The sequence below is a fragment of the Adelges cooleyi genome, unplaced genomic scaffold (genome assembly GCF_023614345.1).
Source record: "Adelges cooleyi isolate 19-005CV unplaced genomic scaffold, UGA_ACOO_1.1 ACOO_flye_CR_arks_rails_tigmint_CR_PRNA_574, whole genome shotgun sequence".
Lineage (NCBI taxonomy): Eukaryota > Metazoa > Arthropoda > Insecta > Hemiptera > Adelgidae > Adelges > Adelges cooleyi.
In genome coordinates, this window is record NW_026096268.1 from 9246637 (window position 1) to 9269884 (window position 23248).

General features: G+C 34.0%; 1 protein-coding gene across 2 annotated transcripts in view; it reads right to left on the reverse strand.

Annotated features, from left to right (window-relative positions):
* LOC126843707 (cadherin-99C) overlaps positions 1-23248 on the reverse strand; it is a 63628-nt gene that overhangs the window by 12325 nt on the left and 28055 nt on the right. For both annotated transcript variants that reach the window (XM_050581401.1, XM_050581399.1), the window contains exons 3-4: positions 3703-3797; positions 2054-2128 (exon numbers count right to left, since the gene is read on the reverse strand). In XM_050581401.1, the coding sequence (XP_050437358.1) occupies positions 2054-2128; positions 3703-3796 (169 nt within the window). In that variant the 5' untranslated portion in view covers position 3797. The remainder of the gene's footprint in view (positions 1-2053; positions 2129-3702; positions 3798-23248) is intronic.

Consider the following 23248-nt stretch of genomic DNA (forward strand, 5'->3'; position numbering starts at 1 on the left):
GACGTTAGCAGCATTAAGATGCATTAGTTCATTAGTTGCATTAGTGCATTAGTTATATCAGGGCGAATATATTTTGACGAGTTGGCAACGTCAGTTAGGCTGGAATAAGTTTATGTACTCTCTCTCTAACTTTTCAACCACCGTCCCACAGGCAGTTGTAAACAATTCACAAAACAAAAATGCAAAGGAAGCGACTAATTTCAATTGAGACTGAGCCACAAATTCGGAGGTGAACGAGATGCGTTCATCAATATTATAATGCATCAATTATTCTCATTATTTCTTGACGTGGTTAATTGGATAATCGACCGGTCTAATGTCGTTTTCATCCCATCTCTGCCTAAATTAGAAACGCCCAAGGACCAAATTTCAATGCTCGGCAGCCTTAATCGACAAAGGGTCGATAAAGCTACATGGAAAACTATAAGGAGATGGTATGCGATAAAAAAAATATAGAACATCAACAACAACAAAACGGTATTTCGGACCAAGGACGCTTAAGCAGCTGGATGACCGAAAGGTACCTACCGAATAGTTCTTGTTCGGCAGCATTGTTTCCATTGTCCTTTCAGGAGAGTACACCTGATCGCCTACAATACACAATAGTAGGTATCTGTGCTGCGATGGCACGCTTAACGTTACATCACACCGCGGGTTACTACAGTTACTACCGTGGGTAAAGATAGGTATATTTTCCTATAAGGTTTACGGTTTCCACTATTTCTATATTGTCGTTGCAGTGACCGACACGTGATGGCGACAATAATAATTACAAGCCGCGACCGTCGCAGGTTCGCACGGTCCGATTTTCCACGATTGTATAATAATAATTTTTTTACTACTAGCTTTTTGTTTTTGTTTTGTGTGTGTGTGTAACATCAGATAAATGACGATTTTCCATGCCGGTGCCGTGGAAAGATATTGCGAGAAAATCACAGAGTAAATGAAATCACAAAAGGACAGTTCCAGTGTAAAAAAAAAAAAAAAGTGGCGGCCATGATTTATACCTGTTTATATCTTATCAGACACTCCGTTAGGCGTAAATGAATTTACAAAATAAATACGTTTTATATTGTAACTGTATAATTATTTAATTGAATATTTGTATTTTCTTATTTTAAAAGTCTACTTAACACATCTAATAAAGCCACTTTTTATGTTTCTTATGAAGTTATGACCCACCACGTCTCTGTGAACATTTTGATTTTCAGTTCTTAATCGATCTATTTGTTCTTAAATCAAAATTTATTAAGTGAGAAAAAATAGAAAAATAGAACGCTATTAATTTTAAAACACTTGTAATAATATTATATAAGTAATATATATTATGCATACATAAAAAATGTTAATATTTTATGTTATAAAGTTGTTATCGTTCACTTATGTCCATTTTTTAAAAATATATAGCATTTTTTTGCGTTATTATTATTAAAAATAAAATGTATCCATTTTATTGTATTTAATTTAAAACAAAAAAAATGTTAAATATAATGCGGATATTATTATATCTTGCAATCATGGCGTCACACGTTTAGAAAATGGCCGCCGCGTGTTAGTGTGATAAGGACGATTTAAGGTAATATGGTTGCCAACGGGTCACTTTATCACCAACGGTTGGGCAACCATATTGTTATCTTAAACCGGGGGGTGATAAGTATGTTTACCGTGTTAATTATTTATCAGTGTCCGGGGGGCTGGGAAATCGTGGAACCTAGCCGGCCAAGACAGAATTGACAACCTCTCGCCGGGATAACGCACAAGAAGACAATAACCCTGAGCTAAGTATAATTTAATAACGGCCCCGGTGAGAATGTTATTATTTTAATAACGCCGCTATAGCAGCCGGCTAGGTTGTGGGATTTCTGGCAAATCTTCACCGCGTTCGCCCACAGCAACAGTTGATCTATTCGCCCGTAGATCATCGCCGGTCGTTCGATCCGTGACCGATCGACACACGTCACGCGGAACAAGAGAACCACGACAAATCGACAATCCGACGCGTTTGAAGATAATAATAATAATGATAAAAAAAAAATAATACACATCCACTTACGAGACCCTCGGCTCTCTTCGATGTCCAACACTATATTTTGCCCCGTAACGGATTCCACGGACCGGTCGCACAGACCTGAAACAACAAATTCAAACGTTATTTCAGTTTACAGTAATTTACATAATACCACAAATTCCAAATAAAACCAGATAGTGCACGTATAATAGATAATCAATTAACGATTTGTATGGCCAAATTACAGTGTCGAAAATATTGTATATGCTATTTACAAAAAAATAACGTAAAACTGATAAGAAATACTGATAACAAGTTTTTTTTATAGATTGCTAACTATAGTGATACAAGGCCACCCAGTAAGAATTGGACGACACTCGTTTCCTCTTGAAAGCATTCCAATTTTATAGTTTTTCTTTTTGGAGACGTTTACGCCAATGTCACTTTTCAGACATCGACCAGACAACATTTTTTAGCAAATTATTCTCAGCTCAAAAAGTTAATTATTTACGACATATAGTTCTAAAAATTCTAAAAAAAAACATAAATATTTAGTAAGGGTTTTGTTATATTGTAAAAGAACATAAACAAAAATTGTTTCAAGAAGAAAAAATACAAAATTGCAATGTTTTTAAATACGAATGAGTGTCTTATCTTTAATGGATCACCCTGTATAAGCGTACGTGACTCTAGAAGACAATAATTAAGCCATTTATAAGCAAAGTGGTGTATATCGATTTTTTTGAAATTTTTTATTTATGATGTAAATAAATATCCAAACAATTGTCTGTCGAATGCACAAATGTTGTGAGTCATAGCTATATTATTCAAAATGTGAGCTGTAATTTCAAATTTAAGATGTTCGACGGGTTTTAATTTGTATTTATAATAATAGTGGCTTAAGTCTAGTTGCTGCACCATTTTAAATTTATTGATACAACTGGTTCTCTTAATGTTCTACTTTTTTAATACATACAAAAGACTGTCCTGATTTTATTTTTTAACATAAATAATAAGGTGATTAATAATATTTTTTTTAAACATACTTAATAATATGAGTTATATTTTATGTGATATGATAATTTTAATAAATGTTCCGTACGAGTAAAGATAAATTTAATTAACTACCTACATTATAAAACATATAAGTTTATAATTCAATACAGACATAATGGCCAAAATAAACATAATATTAACATTCATAAACATATTGAAAATGTTAATAAGCAGAGCGGTGTATGTAGTAATTTATTCTTACTTTTATCTAAATTGTTGTAACTTTTGCAAGCATGCATTTTCCCACAGCACACTGATAATGAAATACAACACTTTGCTTATGAATGGTTCAATTCAAAGTAATTTAAGGTATTAATGACCAACAGTGATGTTTTTAAGACCACCTGTTTGGGTGCAACTGGAATGCTGTCTAAACGGGAAGGTTCAAAATTGTTCGTGACAGTTTTCAAATCTAACCGATGAAAAAACATGCTCTACTCAATAAGAACAAATTTATGTGTCAGATTTTTCTTTACAAAACTCTGTCTCGCGTTGTTTTGATAGAATATTACAAGCATTACCGTTGAAACTAAACGCTTAAAGTGTTTTACATATACAAACCAGACGTTGTCACGAATAACAAGCTGAGTATAATAATGTAATGGCGTCACGTGCGTATTAAAATGCATGGAAATCACCTGATTTAGCGGCATAAACGCCTTGTCGGTATCCTTTGTCCAGCAGGAGCAGCAACAGCAAAAGCCAAGAAGTCATAAATCGCCAACGGTCCATCCTGTGAGCAAAAAAAAAAAAAGTTAGAAACATTAAAGTATATGTCATATTAAAAAAAAAATCCAATTTGGTAAACTAGACAAGGACATAAAGAGTGCAGTGGTTTTTTTTCCCTTGAAGATTTTCTCAAGTCTTCACTTTACACAGTATGAATCTTATTATGATCGTTAAATCTGCCCAGACTCGTTCACTTTAACGGTCCGGACAAATATTTCTCTTTAACTATTTCAGTCTCAGAGAAAATTTCAAATCGGTTAAATTATCTTTTAACTCAACTTTCTGGGCAACACTATAAACAACAACGGGTGGTTTTAACGGATAATAGGTAACACTCAAATCCATTTATATTTAAACGCCGTAACTATTGATCAATACAAATTAGAAATCTTTATAATAATTGATTGGTAAGTATACTTGTTTTTTAGTAAATAAAATACAATTTCGACAACATAAAACGCGGATAAACAAGTTATAAAATACTAATTGAGCAGTTTGTTGTTTTTTAATTAGCTTCTATGACGACCCAAACATGTTCCGAAAGTAAATATTTTTTTATTGTACATCTAAAATTGTATATATTTTTCTAAAAAAAAAAAAAAATACCTATTATTATTTCGATTAGGTCAAAACTTTTGGGTCGGGTAATTGGCTCGGGTTTAGTTCAATTAAAAATACAAAAAAAAAAAAACACTAAAATAATGATTAAACGGTCGACCTAACCTGACCGTTTACCGTTGAATTTTTTTTAAAACCGTTGTCGATTTGCACCTAATTCGCGGTCGTTAAAACCGGACAAGAATGTATGTTGGCAATTATTATCATTATTATTATTTTCAGTTTTAACGGTATTTAACAGCGATTGCCTACCTATCCACTCGGCGGCCCAAAGGAGTGAAAGTCAATAAAGCTTTAACGACTGACAGGACTGTTAAATACTATATACTGACCTTTCGCGAAGTCATATTTTTTAATCAATCCCGAGGAGAATGCGCGACGTTTTGCCGACCAACGATAATTGGTAAATACTAAATATTGTATTATTATTATAGCCTTAACTCGACTCAAACACACTCGTTATTGTTGCCCAAAGGCCATTTACAGTGTACGACGCGGAAATAGAATTCTTGAAACTGCCCTTCGTCTTCTACTAGTATATGCCAACAATAACGACAAGACCGAAACGGTATGGAGGAAGAGTGTAATTAGTATTTAATAAATAAATAACCGACTTAGCCTCGAACAATATCACAATAAAACAATAGTTTTTCATTTTTCATACGGTTTAGCGTTTTAAAAACTGAACGTTTCCTTTAATTTCACGCTATTAAACCGCAACATCCTACATTTTTTCCTTACAATTATTACAAAATCTATTTTATAAATTCCGTCCGTTATTCGGTGTTTAATTTTTCTATTAACTGGCGCATCTGACACTAATAATTATTGTACTGTATTTAGTCGAGAGGTCGCAATAAGTGAATTTCATTTATGTAAGAAAAATTACCCGCCGCAGTGTGACCAGAATGACGAAATTAAATATTTATTATTATTATTTATTTCAATATTTTTCATTGGCTGCTTCACAATTGCAACCGTGTGATACAAAAAATACGACTTATCAGTTATACTGTTATCAAATATAAAAAATATTATCACCATTGAGCCGTATTAAATACACCAGAACCATTAAAATTTATTTACCTTTTTTCGAGCATAGTTTTAGAACTTAAGGTTAACATGGATATGTGATTGGGCTGGATACAAGAAATTTCATGTCGCCATTGTCATGTCACGTTAAGAGACAAAATATAAGTGATAAGAGATGAGTGATAAGAGACAACATAATATCCATGCTAGAATGTTTTTCCGCGGAGCGCAGAAAATAACTAAGTATTTTTTATTAAGGAAAACTCCTAAAAAAAGGGGAAAATTACACTTTCAATTAGAAATAATTCCTGTAATCTCCCCCTCTCCCCAATATACTCTGTCACCCCTATGCCCCGATCCCACGTGATAGCTTTTTCATTTTAAAAATCGTATTTATATAATACTGTTATACCTACACAAGCTATTGTTAATTCATGTGCATAATATTTTTTTTTCTATAGGTAGGTACCTACATAGATGTCTATATAATATTATCTGGGCAGCAGCCGGTCGTGACTATGCACAAACAACATATTATAGTAATAACATATTTATATTATGTATATATATATATAGGTACTAATACTTGTTACCGAATACATCAAACATTCAATTTATTATTAAAGTCTCAAATAGTCTTTTTACGAAAAATAGTGTAATAAATAATTTCTGTCATATTTATCAATGAAAAAATACCAAGACAAGATTAATTTTTTTTTTTAATGACTTAGCAAAGAACAGTTATGTAATAGAATGGCGGAATTGAAGAAGACGCTATAGTATAAAGTATATGATGTGGTGGGAACAGACAACAGCGTTGTTGTGTGACAGAAATGTGCCATTTAGAGTGAAATGACATTTTTTGTTATAACACTTCAGTAATGATTTGTAGAAAACGAGTGTCCCTGTCGTTTAATTGGAGAGATCATCGTTTTGGCTACATTGAATATTTACCCTAAAGCCTCAGAGCATTATATTTTACCATAAAGCAGGTTATACATTTTCTTCTCAAAAAGAACTTTGATGTACAGCCTTAAAGGTTATTTCCAAACACTTCCTCCCAAAGAAACTATTATGGCCATTTCGCTTATCATGTTTATGTGATTAACAAAAGATCGGGGTACTAGAAAACAGTGTCCCTAGATCTTTAACTTGTGTGTATACTATTATAGTTGTATATAACAACTGGTCACCTGTTCTGTAATTAAAAACCTCATGATTTCGACGACGAGTGAAAGTTATTTGAATGCTTTCCAACTATATACTGCCATTTATAGAATCTACATACCTAAATCAACTTGAGAGTCGTTACAATTATTTGTAGAATTTAGTTTGCATATCTTCATCATCATTATCATCATCATCATCATGTAGCTTAACAGGCTTTTACGGCCCAAAGCAGCCATCAGACCGTTAGCAAATAGTAGATCACTACGCTGGTGAAAGAGTGAACATAAATCATTATTCAAAATAACAGCTGAAACAAATGAGCTCCTCACGGAACAGTTAGGTACTTAAATTTTCCGCAAACGTATGACTCCACTTGGTAAAGTCAGTTGATGAGCGACAAAATTGGTATTGGATATGTTTAACTATTCTGTCTGTAGGTTAAAACAACTCTCAGAGTTGGTCGCACCGAATTAAAACTTTTAACAATGAGTAGGCTGAAAAACAAACCAGTAGTAACGCCATTTGAGTTTAAATGGCTGTGAAAAATGGATGGTTTGAAAAAACAATTTTAATAGTATATTATAAAAATAACAACTAAACCGGTATTTATAGTTGTTCTATTAGTAAACTATGTGACAATGGCATGCTACGGTGGTATAGGTTTGTAGTGAATAATTTTTCCAGCGATTTTTCCATAATTAACTGGTTTAAGTGTTAGCAACGTTGAAAAAGTGGCGCCTAAAGCTTTTTTTTAAAATGTAGTCGGTCGGGTTCGATCGAAGGCCGTCGCGTCGTCTTTGGGAAAACTTCCAAGACGGGCTGCTAGCACCGCTGTAGGTATTTTGTTTTTCGACGGTTTTCCATACAGGAACTGAATACTGATGGTTGTTTTTTTGCCAAACTGGGTGTAACAAACACACAATCGGCGTGAAAGAATGTGAACACAATCGCGCACGTGGACTAACGCCAATTTCAATTTTATAGAGCGCACACGGTGCTGGATCTTTTCAAGGTCGACGAAGCTGAAATTCAGCGCTGCTGAGATATATCCACCAGCGGTAGATTACAATATCATTATTATTGTCTTATAACAATAATATTCTCGTGTCCGAGCCGAGGTGGTATTCGGGTCAAACTGTGCACAAGTTATCTCCAAGCACAAGTCCTAGTGTATTATATAGCCACCGACCTGCACAGCTCTGAGACCGTCACGACATGGCTGTGCGCAGCAACACATATGATTACTATTACAATGTATACCTACCTACAACGGCTCTTTACCTCTATCTTAACGGCTTGCCGTCATAAAGTGAGATTAAAAAAAAAAAAACCACATTTAAATATATATGTATATAAGCCACAGACACAAGACCGTAGACGCTGCCGGTGTGGAGATAACGTTGTTTGGTCTAAGCGACTGTGGTTTTCTTATGTCCGTTGCACTTTTGATCGAGTCTACTTTTCTCCAACGGACACAGATCGTATCGAGTGCACACAATATATAGGTGTTACCAATACAATAATATAATACACAAGTGTCGTGCGGCGTTAAGTCGAGTATTTTCACAGCTACAGAAGCAACGGCGGAGCTGACCCAAAAGGCCTATTGAAAATGTTCACTCCTTCATACATTAAAAATCGAGAAAAAATGTACATATTTTTCAACTTACAACTGCGCTACAACTCTTTTGGAAATAGTCCCATAAGTTCAGCATTTCCACGGAATTTACATTAGATAAATAGTACAACATTTTTCGAATAGTTTTTACTTGAAGAATGTAGACGGTTATATTTAGATAAAGTGATGATGAACAACTCTGACCGTGAAAAACTGTAAAAATTTATCAAAAAAATTGTCCCCAAATTGGGGGTGGCTGTATTTTTTGAACTTATGGTCTGAAATTTAGACCCGAGTTAGGTCTAGATTAGGGGGTAAGGTAGTCAACGTCAACACGCGAACGAATCAACAGATATCAGAAAATATTCTCAATGTATTTTAATATATCTGTAGTAGCTGCAGATTGGTGTAGAAGCTTTTTTTTCAAGAATGATTTCATTACTTTCAGGACTCCTTCGACCACACCCTCCTCCTCGCCACGACGGCTGGTATTTTTTTTTTTTTTTTTAGCTCATTTAACAAGTTAAAACAAAATGTACATTTGTCTCGGGTTAGATATATACGGCTGATGTTTTTTTTTGGGCGTAGATTAAATTGAATTTATAAATTTAAAAACCGTGTAAATAAAAATAATATTATATCCGATTGACTCGAGCCGAGGAGTGTGTCACGTCAATTACTATTATTTTATGGACTATCTAAACGCCTACGTGGAATAATAATAAATAATATGTCATAAGGGGTTATACAAACAAATCCTTGGTCCGCTTTTGGCACAAACAATATCATAACGAAATGGAAAGTGCGCTTTAAAACGGTTTTCGATCGTCGACTAATCGGCGCATTAAAAAAACGCTCACACACGTTTCCACGCAAAAACAAACACCGCCCTGAGACACGTTGTTGTACACCACATATGTGTATCCAGCAGGTTCTTATGAATTATTACTGCACCCATACCTACCTAACCTATACCATAATAATAATATAGGTCCCATGTAATAATACCACATACAGGGTGATCCATCCGATGCGAGACACTCGTCTCGTTTAAACACACGTCGCCTTTTGGAAAAATCAAGTCGAACCCTATTTTTCGTATAAGGGCTGAAGATACAAATTTTCAAAGTACTGAAAAATACAGAACAATATTAATTGAGTATAGAAAACATTCACGTGATCCGAGAAAACCAGTGTCTTACATCAGACGGAACATCCTGTACACGGAAACGTTTAAGTCGATTATAATTTGAGGAAAAACATTAAAAAAAAATAATAATAAAAATAGCCAGCGGGACAAGCACTCTGGTCCGCACCTATTTAATACTAACTAATACGATGTACGTTTTGCGTTTTTTTTTATTAACAACACTTAATTGAATATTATATTATGAAACGTGATTTTGTTTACAATTCCATGGAAAGTAAGAATGCTATACGTTACTTTTTCACGATAAACATTAGAATGTTAGGTTAGGTGATGATAACATGGTCTTATGTTTGATAAATAATGGAAAAAACAATATGGCGGCCTACCATATAGTCGACATTTTTATATAAACGGCCGACTATAGGTAATGCTAGTTCTAGTTTATTTAGTATTAAATGTTATATCTATACTAAAAAATAATAATATATAGTTATAAAAAAATTATAATAGCGGTATAGCCTAAAGAAGATGGCCGTCGCGTTTATGTGTGCAGTGTGGTAAGTATCTTCCCAGTGTTAAGTTTTTCGTTGTGGCTTTTATAAGTTTATCAGTGCGGCTGTGGTTAAGAAAACATTATATTTAAGCAGTTTAACAGCTGTTGTTAAGTACAATTTTTTTTTAGTAATTCGTTATGGTCCTATACAAATTGCTAATACTCTAATATTGTTGGCCAACTATAAACTCTATTCTACCTTAGATTCAACAATAAAAACTGATGTAGACTTTTAAAACGAAAAACAATAAAGTATAAACCAGCTTTGAGACGGGCATGGGACTCATCGACTTTTATTCATTACTCATCGAACTAACAATTTTTTATATACAAATTTTTTTTTCTTAGTGGGCCCCCGACAGGTCTTAATCCTCGGACCTAATAGCGATATAATTTATTATCATAATATAATAACCCGGTGTGTGTTGTAATAGCACTAATCGGGTTTTGACCGGACTTAAAGGGGGCAGTAAAAATGTGTTTCTTTGCCCCCCGGCGAAGGATTAACTCGTCTGGGCGTCAAATCGTTCTTTATTATTATTATTTTTTTTTTTCTTAGACTTAATGACTGCGTTTCTCGGTACACCCGTAGGTCTCGTACCTGTATTTCGTTTTGGACAAATTAATTTATGACGTCCGGACGGCTACGACATAAAATATAATATTATATACAATATACAGTAATCTCTCAGACTCTGGTCCCAAATGGTCCGGAATAAAAAAAAAGTGATAAAAAAAAAAAAAAATTGCTAGTAGGTAAAACTTAAACCCATCACTGTGTATATTAAACCCTTGCATTCCACATAAAAAAACAAAATCCAGACCGTCATTTAAGGCCTTGTTTTTTTTTCTCATTGGAGCTTCCCAAACTCATAAAATAAGTTATTTGCCATAGGGCTTAGATTGTGGCAAAGCCGTTAATAATATAAAAACTCTAATATCTTATTGGGTTGATTTATTAGGCTGTGCTTTATTCAGACTGTGTTGGTTTTTGTACTAAAACCTGGCTAGACACACATACTAAAAAAAACTGCACACTTTTGTTATGCTGTACAAAAATCTTGCTAACTCTTAGGTTTTCAGTAGGTATCTCTCAACCTAATCATAGCACGGTCGAAACTTACTGTTTTAATTTTTTGTTAAAATCCTCTTTGGAAAGTAATGACTGGTTGAGTCTAATTTTATAAAAAAATTTCTAGAGATTTTAACCTTTTTTTTAAATCGGATGTTTAATTAATTGCTAAGTCGACGCGACGGTGACCGCTGAACAGCGTTGGGAATTATCTAGATAAAACCTACTCTTATATTATTATCTAGATGAAATTTTTGGAATTAACCTAACCGGTTAGGTTGGGTTATTTTGATCTTATTTAGATGTCTTATTTTGTTATCTGGTCTCAATGCACACTGCCGCCGAACCGAAGACTAATTAAGCAACACTTTCTCAGCTTAGCAGCAAAGTTACAGTTTGGGTTTTATTTTCTAAAGTAAACTAATCTGAAGTAGAACCGATTGAGCCCATAGACAACACGGTGGTCACACAATATATTAATTATTAAGCAAGCTACATTGGCCACGATGAATAATTCAGCTAGCAGCTGTTATAGACATATCAACTCGAAGCATTGCCAAGAAGATTTTGTATTTTTGTAACACCTGTAGGCACGGCTTACATACATACACACACACATCCGCCTATAACATTAGTCATTTAAAATATTAAAAATTAATTAAACGTTTTACCGAGAAAACTGACAAGAAAGGAATTCATAACATATCAATAGTGACTCATATCTATGTATGTATGAATTTTGTATGAATATTCTTAATGATTATTATCATCTTGTATTTCCTTACGGATGTAACGTACTTTGTCGTCTTATGTAATGGGTTTTCCACGAAACCCAAGCCTTAATGTTCACATTATTTTAATACTCTATTACACATTACACCAATGGAATTTTAATAATCAAATGACGCCCAGGTGGTTTGATGCCTCGGTTTTTTTATCCCCACCGAAACCGCGTTGTAATTCATATTCTAAACGACAATAAAATATAATATAATAATAATAATATAGGCTGGTCGGTCTTCCATAAAGGTCGGGGATTAAAATATCGTTACTATGTATTATTATTATAACGTCGGGTTGGCCACATAGGAAACATCATATGCCGGTTATTTAATATATTTTTCATAATTCACATCATTATGTACCTATGGACTGCGGTCGAGATGGGTAGGTAGGTATTATACCCACAATATCTGCTTTCTATAAAATACAACCACTCTTAGGCATCACGTGCGTGGGCATGCCAATTAAAAATCCATAATAAACCCGCGGCCAGGTCGTTAATGATATTTAGATTCGGAAAAGGTAAAAAAATCGATTCCCAGTCACGAACGACCGGCAACGAAAACTGATCGGTCAAGCGCAGTGTATATATTATAAATCACAAGGAAATAATCGCACCCGAGCATCGTGTTCGAGATGATATTGAAAAAATATTATTGTACACAATAATATGTTGTACAGTGTGAAATAATTATCGTTTGGAATTTTCCCTGAGTCTTGACGTGGGACCGAGCCAAGACGGATTGGATATCCGTACATCCTTTCAACTGGTAGCCCCACAAGACACACACGCAGATCTTGTCCGTTTCCGGATTAAACCGGATTAAACCGGATATATTGAATCAATTCCGGTGACTACACATTGCCGTTTTTAAATATTCAACAATTTCGGTTATAATAATATTCTCGAAGACCAACCCTCCACCCCCTTTGAGTTGTCCGGGACAACACTGCGTGGGATCTACAATAGCGAGCAAGTATATAGTAATAATAGCATGTATTGTGTGCGGATCTATAGACGTTTGGCTAAAACATGTGATTAATGAATGCACGGGCACGCTGTAGGTACAATATAGCCCGGAGAAACTGGTTTAAAACGGCAGCCACTCCACCGAGGTGGAGTTTGGATTTTTTTTCAATACTTTTTATTAAAAAAATTTTTTTTTTTTTGTTTACTTGTATAATAAAATAACGGACGGTATATTATAATATATTATGATAGTGTGTGTGTGTGTTTGTACATTTGCGTGGTCAGCGATAGTATCGGCTTGCGGGCACACATACAACACACAGGGATAGACATGACCGATGACGTTTCATTGCCATGTTTTCTCTATACACAACACACTAAATGGTGGTATTACGCTCTGAGCACTATATTGTAATATACTTACAAAAAAAAAAGAACAAATTAGAATAAAATATAACTCGACGTCTTTAACGTTTTCATTAGACATAATAAATACGTTTGGTCAAGTTATGACGGCCAAAAACGTTTTTATTATAAAAAAAAAAAACGAGACAAAAACAAAATACCCGTACTCGTTCTATAGTATAACGGCTATATTTCACCAGTTGTATATATATATAATATATGACTTGAGTACTTATATAGTATGGTATGCAGAGAGTGTATGCATGCCGTACACAGTTTCTTGGCAGACTTTCCGAGATTGTATAGATTACAATATTATTAGTCGCATATAGAAAGTGCAACGTGATCGCAGCAGCTAAAACTGTACTTTATTTATTATTTTTTAAAATTTAATATTCGTTAATAAATCAATCTCGGACAACAACAACGAATCGATAATATTGTAATTGATTTGGTCGTTTGTTTAACGCGCTGTTTAGCAGACACGAGTATGCTAAAGCAGCTATTAAACGACTTAAGATTGTGTGTGGCGAAACAGAAGAATTCCCAAGCTCATCAAAGGTCAGCGTTATGTCATATTTACCACTTATCAATATTCTCTTATCACTAAAGGTTTATCAGCATCCGCAATCCGCTGTTTCTTATCACTACCGGCAAGATTAGGTCAAGTCAGGTTTGCCACTACTCCTACTCGTGTCAAAATGAAATAACGGATAAGACAAATCGGCGCAAAGGGATTTAAGGCTCCAAGTAGACAGAGGATGAAGACGAAGATGTGAGTGGACGGTATAAATAAGATGTGTGTGTGTGTGGAGATCTGCAAACAAACGGCAGTGAGAGAGAGATAAGAGAGGATTTTGCTGGTCGACCTCATTCGAATGGGACAAGTTATTAAATAGGAATACACGTTAACGATTAGGTCGTATTTAGGTATCGGATTATAATAAAATAATATATTCAATATGCGTTTTTACTTTAAAATTGAAAATTGAGACTATTTTTTTATCGGACAACTTTCTCGCGGAGACGAAACGGTCAGACCCATCATCAAAAGAGTAGTCGTCTTAAATTCATACATCTAATAAATAATAACCACCGTGTCGTCCGATAATATTTCCCTTTAAATTAGTTATTTAATGTTTATCGATGGCGATAACTGCGGCCACGAGAGAGTCGAAAACTGCATATAGTAATAACTAGTTTTTTTATTTTGGTGTGTGTGTGTGTGTGTCTAACACGAATAAAACTTGTTCTCGGAGTGTTGCACCTATAAAATTATTATTATACATACTTATTACATACACCTATATATATATATATATAAATCAATATACCATTTTTTATACGATGCACATGCTACCGATGGGAAGTGTAATATTTTATGCAGTTTTTACATCAGTAAATCATGACGCATTATAGTTTTCTATGGATCTGATCACAAAATCTAGGCTTGGAATTAAAGGCAATCGTACATATAGGTACAAGGTGATTTACTAACTACGAACCAGTCAATATTTCATAAAGTATTAGTTTTTTTTTTTTTAAATTATTCTTTTACATACTTTTATAGTCAATAGATCGCCCAATTTTAAACTTAAATAACTTAAAAAGTAATTGTCTAAAATCGGTTATCGACAAGTCAGAAATGTTCTTGTCAAGTTGTACTTAATTTAAAAAGATGAGCTTAAAAATATGTATATAAAATTTGAGATAACTAATAGTTTTCAAGGAATGAAAAAAGAACAGTTTACAGAAAAATGCAGAAATCTTTTAATACAGTGACTGTCTCGTAGTTAGTGAATCCAGTTTTGGATAACTATTTTTGAAGTCATTGAAGTTTCAAGTTCAGGGCAAGAGTAAAGGTGGAGTGTTGTATTATTTTCAACTGGACACATTTCCCAACCGCACTTCCTCTCCCATCCTAACTTTTAAACACTTATAACTTTAAAAATAACTATCCAAAACTGGGTATCGACCAGCCAAAATGTTTAGTATAACCAATGGTATAACGTTGTGGCGGCAAACGATGCGGTCATCGTTTATAATATATATTTATTACTAAATCATGAATTGCTGTTGTAAAAAAAAAATAAAGATGATTGTGTCTGGTACGGCCAAAGGGGTATGGCAAAACGCGACAATCGTGCTATGATTGCACGTCTAGTAATTATTAAGAGATATTTACACGGCGTGGGTGGCACGTTTTCTTGGTAATAATAATAATACAGTAGTAGGCCGAAGCGTTCAAGTGTTAAGATAAACATTTAAACAACAAGTGTCGCACCTCCTAGTCGCCTTCGGTGTGCACATATCAGTTCAATGCAAATACTATTCTAAAAAAAATACCTATGTAATCTTAAATTCCTAATAGATTCCATGGCAGTAGTAGTAATAATACATAATATAATATGAGAAAACTTGGTTTCGATCAAAGTGATCTGAAACGGATTTGAAAATTGAAAATTTCTTGAAAAAAATCAATTTGGAGGAATAAAACAGTTTTTGTCTGAATAATAGGAAAAATGAATTGTATAGCAACACATTGTGTGTTATAGTTGTGTTACAGTAATATCAATTATTATAAACTGGCCATCTTTTGATTAACCTTTTATTTTTATTTTTATAATATTGATTACACGTTATTTTTGACGTTATTGACTTATTGTAAAAAGTGTAAAGTGTATATTAATATTTGCTATTTGTCGTCGTTTCCAAAATATTATCAAACGGGAAATGAAGTAAAAATAATGTTTGGTTGAAAGTTTATACCTACTTTTTTACTCTACTAAACGTGAGTTAGTAGCATTAGAACAATCCGAGGTCTCTACAACAATATTGTCTTCCACAGAAGAGTACCGAATTCCTGTACAAAAAATGACGGGTAAATTAAGCACCGCCGACACATTCACCTGCTTAATTACAAAACACGAGGGCGTGTAGGTTTGGGGTGACAAAATAAACAACAAACGACACGATTGCGGCAAGGCGAGAAGAACGTCGGTTTTTTTACCACCTACCTAAAAAACAAACATTAGTTCATAAATAATATAACAGGTTTAGCGTACATTTGTATTATGTTAGAACAGCGTGAGACGACCAATGTGTGTACACAGCGTGTAACGACATACGGTAACCTAACCCGGACAACTGTCGCAGCGTTAAACTCTCCATTATCGACGTCAAGACCGCTTTATATTCGATTTTTACTTTGTCTTTGCAAGAGGGTAAGTCGCACTCGGCCAAATGTTCTCTGGCAACGGATCTTTTGAAAGTGGCCATTTTCAAAAATCCCATAAGGTTTTCACATCTCCTTCCTAGCTCTATATAAAGCCCGACCAAAACCACCATTTTTCCTGGTGTCGGTAAGATACCTAAAATATTTCTCATACACTCATACATCTCTATTAGACATCCCACACAGGGTCGTCTACGGTCCAACTCGTGCGTTCTACTTGAAAACTGCTTATTTTCAAGCCATTTTTCTCCCAATTCTAAACACCGACTGTACATTTAACTTACAAGCAACCAGCTGTTTTTACCAAACAAACAGAAAAAACCAGCACGAGTTAAAATACAATATAATATTGTGTTCAATATGAATTACTACATTTTAACCGTACCATATGTGGTCCATAACTGTCAGACATAGTGTGTATATAACTTCGTTACACACGGGGTTTACTATACAAGTGCAATGTGCGCATTAACGTGGGTCTAACGCGTTTCCGTGACGGTCGGATCGTCGAGGATAATGAGTAAAAAATAAAAACAGTGAATTTGGTCAGAACAAAAAAAAGTATAGCAGTAAAAGTAAAGGGAACTGGAACCGCGGGTCTAGCTGACCATTACGCGGACCGTTATTAGGGCAACGTCCAGCGCTGTAGACGAGGAATGTACTGGGGGAAAAAAAAGACAATCACTTATCAGACCAAGTCGGTTTGGTAAGAAAAAATAAAACAATTTTTCTGGGTTTTGTCGCAAAATCTGCGCCGCACTTGGAGGGTGGTGGTGGTGTTTGGTCAGCGATGGAGGCCGCCACTAAACCGGAAGAATAAACACGGTCGGTCGTGGGAGACGTGTGAAAAAAATCATTACCGTGCGCAATCGTAGAGGCGGAATGATTTGCGGTTTTTTTAATTTTTTACCAAACCCAAGTACAGTTGTTGTAGCCATTGCCCGGTCGTCGTAGCTCACATGCTATCCAAAGACCGTCTCCTTGTATAGGCGTTGTTGCCCGTTTAATATAACATATAGGAATCCGTTAATTCATCGTGCACGATTATCGAGACAATCGGTTGCAGGACCATTGTACGTTTCAGCAACAGTTTTTTGGTTAGCAAAATATTATTATCTTTGGGGGCACATCTTATATGTATATCATATGTAGCTGTTCCACACACAGGACACTCTAAACTGATTCTCATCTCTACCCTTCAAAACAGGACATTAGCCTTATGTATAGTGTCAACAGTGACAATATTTTGTGTTGTATTATCATACTATAAATAAAAACTACAACTTGAATATTTTGAATGATATTGTGTTGGGATACATGACTTGATACAATGTATACAGCACTGCCTAGTATTTTTTAATTTTGAATATAATAATATGATTTTATACTGTTTATAACATAATGTTACCCTATTGGCTAATTGATATAAAGATTGTGCAATTGAAACGAGGCCCTGGTCAGGTTAGGTTGTTTTGAAAACATACTTTTACTGTGACATTATCCATTTCAGTAACTCTTCTGTTCGTCGGTGAACCATTATACTTGTTATGTACCAAAATAAATTACTATCATCAATTAGGCGTGTCGATTACATGCAATGTATAAAATATATAGATAAGAAATTTCGCTATCTTACGCTGTGCGTTATTTAATTAGCAGAATACGATTATTACATAATTTACAATTGATTATAAACAAAAAAGTGTCGGCACGCTATCCCGAAGAAAAAAATTACTCAATAATAATAATAATATTCGGTTAATTTTTATATATATATACACAACATTACTGGTATAGCTGTTATTAGGTACGCTACGCTGCGTTGCTACTAAAATAATGTCTATTTGCATTTTGAACCGTAAGGAGAAAATAAAAAAAAAGTTGACTGAGTTCTGGAAATCTGTCTTAGAAAGCTAGAAAATACACAAGTTAACGCATTTTTTATTTATTATTAACAAGTATAATATTTAAACGCCGTTTAAACACAAGTACAAAAAAATTAATAAAATTAAACAAACGCTTTTGTCTTACACAAAATTGTATTAAAAAAAGCTTATATTAGCTGGAATTAATTATTATTAATTAAGATTACTATTTAACGATTAGATTCAAGTAATGCATTTCAAGAGGATAGGAAAACCGTGTTGAATGTATTTCTTAGGTACTAAACGTGTCTTATGTTAAATTATATTTAATTATTTACCAATTTTTGGGAGAAGAAGTCTGTGTGTGTTTAATAATTATTGTAAACAAATCAAAGCCTTTTGTGTAGTTTATTTTTTTTTTACTATTAAATAAACCATTAGACCGTGTTGTGTATTATTTTGCATGTCAGGTGAGCTAGAGTGGATTTTTAAGGTTCTCAAGACGATTATTATTTTGCAAAAAAATATATATATTTTGTAAACGGTCACACCTTTTTTTCTTCATTAGCCTGTGGTAATGTGGGTTTTTGTACTTTCTGTCGCATTTTTATATTGTTTTACAAAGCTAATGGCTTTTTTTTTCTCCTCAAGATCTAATCTATGCAAAATCGAGGAGTTTTATGGTGAGAAAAAAATATATATATTTGAATTTGTCACCAAAACCGATCTGGCGTTAACGACGTTTAACCCGAGCCTTGTCGAATGGCGATTTTAATGAGAAATCATTTTCACAAATTTGCCACGGCTGCACAATTATTATCGTATACATTAATATTATTGTTAACACCGGTGACTTTTTGCATAACAAATGCGCGATTAAAAAAAAACCCTAAGTAATTATCTGACCGACTCTCCAATAGCAGCAGATGCATTGGCTTTGGGTTGGGCACCGACGGCACGTCTGTATTTTATTTATTATAACGCGATTATGGATGATTTGTTTTAGGTGTGTTTTTCTTCTTTCTTTTAATCATTAAAAAGTCTTATTCTTCCGTTTATATTATTTTATAGCGATGCGAAAAACACATACACACACACACACACACATAAATCCAACGGAAGGCTTTCACAAAAAACCTGTTTTACCAGTAAAATTGTGTGTGTGTGTGTGTAGGGAGATTCAGTTTGCCAGTACTAGACATTCCACCGAGATGCGGTCACAGACCAACGGGAAGTCTAACTAATTAAGAGATTCCTCTAAAGAGTTTTCAATATTGTGCAAACACTAAGAATAGGGGTTCAAAAATAGTATGACAAATAATTTCCTAGAAAATTAAAACAAAAAAACCATACAGTTTTACCAAAAGTCTATAAAAAATGTCCATGAAATTTTTGAAAAAACTGTCAACAAATCCAAGAAGAATAACAACGGATAGATAAATTCTTGTGGGTTTTCAATACTGTCTTAGGCCAAGAGTAAGGTCATTGTATAAGAATTAAACTTACATTAATTTGACTTGTTACTTGTGAATTGTGATATCAACTTTATACAATTCAATTTTGCAATATAAGTAATTATTTTTTTATAACGGACAACTTAAAAAATATTTAATAATATTGCTATAAATGTTGTACTGTTGTTTTTAGTTAGAGTTTGTTGATTAATAAAAAGACATATCAACGCTGAACCAAAAATACCTAAAAACTTAATTACCTATTTAATATTTTTCGCACAATCTTTAGAAATAATAGCAGATATAAATGGATACACATTTAGTATTTCATAATAAAAGTTAATAATATAAAGTTAGAATAATAATATCAAACATAAACAATGCTGTAATATAACATTTTGTTACACAATTTATTCTTATTCCATTTTTTTTTGGAAAAAAACCGATTTTTTCTGAATTTTTTCTTCGATTTCATTGGTTTTTTTCTTCTCGCCTTTTTTTTTTTTATTGAATTACAAGCAACCGATTTGACCGATGTAAAGCCATAATTAACAATTTACGACCACGTCCAATCTGTCGGTTACGAAGACGCCCACCAATCGCAATTGGATAATCAAATTTAGTTTTTTTTGTACGATTAAAAATCCTTAAAGAAAAAAAACACCGGTGGCTCGCGCGACCACCGTTCGACATAAATAATAATTACATGCAAAGCCGCCGACACTATTATTGCCAGATAGAGTATATTATAATATTGCGGTATATTTGCTGTTAATAAAACAGATGGACAACGATAACACCTACAGGCACTTGATGAGTGTGTCAGATGACCGGTGAGATAGAATCCGATTGTAAATACCTTGTTAATATACTTATCTTGGCACCGCATCGTTTTTAAAGCAGGAAATTTCGACAGAGTATATTATGTGGTCACTTATTAGCATTCATTTCAGCAATACTCGACGTTGTTGCTAAACCGCTGTATCCAACTCCTTATCGACATCGAGAACATAAAGATCCAACGGCGGACAAGCAGATTCGACGACCGGAGTATGCCAAAGTATAGAATATATAATATTATTAAAATAGAAAACCGGATGGAAAAGCCAACGGCAGCCTTAAGATGTCGGAGAAAGTGCAGAGAAAGGACGCTAAAATGCTGACATTCAAAAGATGATGCAAGCAAGTTATACAATGTCTTTGTAATAATTGAGGCATTTGTAATGATTGACTTTAATCCGGATTTGGAGAATTATATCAATATCCCCCCCCCCCCAAAACAAAAATAGAGAATGAGTGTAGCGACCTCGAGAATGCTAAGATGGATAGGATAAGAAACGAATACATAAGGGAGAGTCTAGGAGAGAATAGGTTGAGATGGTTCGGTCATATTATTATGAGAAGAGATGAGGCAGAGGCAGTGACAGTTGTTATAAAAATGCATGTAGAGGGAAAGAAAGAGAGGAAGACCGAAGAAAATATATAAATAGACACAATAGAGAGTGATATAAGGATAGCTGGGATGATTGGACGGGATACAAGAGATTGAGCTTTATGAAAGTGTAGGACTAAGGTGACCGACCCCATGTATTTGGGAGTGTAAGGCGAAGATCAAGAAGATCCCCAACAAATCTTTGCAATAGCATGTTTAGGTTAGAATAATTAATACAGGACTGCGGTCATCGAATCCAAAACGGAGTGTGATTTACAAGTTTTGAACAGGCCCAAGGCATGCTTGGAATGAATTCAATCTTTCCTCAGGATGAAAGACATTGGATAATGAATGCTAATTGTCTTATGAAATTATCGACTTCCCCTTACTTCCCCATCCCGTCTCAGACTCAGTATTTAAATTAGAGGCAAAATTGGCACACGGGCATTTTGAAATATTGATCATTATCATATCGGCGGTGTGATCTTCAACGTGTGTTTTCATATTATACAGTATTATAATGAGTGAAGCGGTAAGATTTATTTCACCAGAAATTATTATAATATTATGTTGACGATAACGATTATTATTCTTATTATTCTTATTGTAAGCACTGGAAACGAGTTCAAGTGTGGAAATACCTTAGCGGTGCTGCTGCTGTATTCAAGGACATTTTTTTATTTCTCTTAAAGGAATCTTCTTCTATACGTTTCCGACGGTTCAGCGGAGCACATCTTTTTGTCTAGTGTCCGGCCAGACCCATACACACGGCAGGATAGTATGCTAAACCGTATATTATTATACTTAGGAAAGCGGACCTGCAATAAAGGGCGGTCGTTTAACAATGACCCAGTCAACGTCCTGGAAGGTATCAGACTGGTAAGCGGATTTGAACGTTTTAAATTTTACCCAGATTAGCGCAATTTATTATTTTACTAACGAATTTCTTGGCTTTTTTAGTCACAATGAATTACTGCGGACAAAAACAATTGCGGCTGTTATGTTATGAAAAAATTTGCAGTAATGATTTAACAATAATAGTATTATTATGAGACGTTAAACGTGGCGTTTATTCTCGACAGCGGAAAATCGAAACCATAATTGTGTGTGTGTTTAGTTTGATGTGACATTTGCCTTGTTTTCATAATAAAACGAAGGCTGAAATTGCAGAATTGTCTACACAATAATTATTATTAGTCGTTTTTGTACATATAAATATAATAATGATATAGTAATCGTACGGCACACTCAACTCGTTATTATATTATATTTTCTTTCCTCGGTATTGTGTGCGGTTTTTTATTTAATGCACGTGACCTTTAGGCGGCCATGTTAAAACAACGAATAATAATTTAATAGCACCGTGAAATGCACATTTATACAGCTGTAGGTACTTGTAATATCATATAAAAACAAAAGGAATAACAATAATATTATTATGACTGACCGTCTTGAAGAAGATCAATGATCATAATTCAAAATATAAACAATTATTTTTCCTGTTGGGTTTATTTCATGTTTGACGCAATGTCATTGGTTTGGCTAGATTTGATAGTATACAAGTTGATTTGTTTAGGAGACTAAGCTTAACAAAAAGAATAAAATAACTAAAAGGGTTAGAGACTAAAAGGGTAAAAAGACGATTACAAATAAAATCGAAAGTCTCAATTTATGGGGTGACCCTATGAACCTATGAAGATTTTTAAATGGTAACGCATTTATAATATTATTATATCTATTCAAATTAAAAATAATTTCCAGACAAACTCTACTGGTCGATAACCGTTTTTTTTTGTATAATTACTTTTAATATTATAAAATGTTAGCATTAAGGACTGGATATAAATAATACTCAAACTCTAACATTTTAAACTTTAACAACTCCAAAAGTAATTACTCAAATATGGTTATAGACCGGACGATATTTTCAAGAAATGATTCTAAATTTAAAAAGTAAATAACATAACATAATTTGTACTGTATACATTACTATAATTGAAAAAGCTCAAGTTTATAAAGTTTCAAGGCGTAAGGGGTGATCCATCTGGTGTAAGGCATTCCATGCCATGTCTCTCAGGCCGCGTGACCATGGATACTA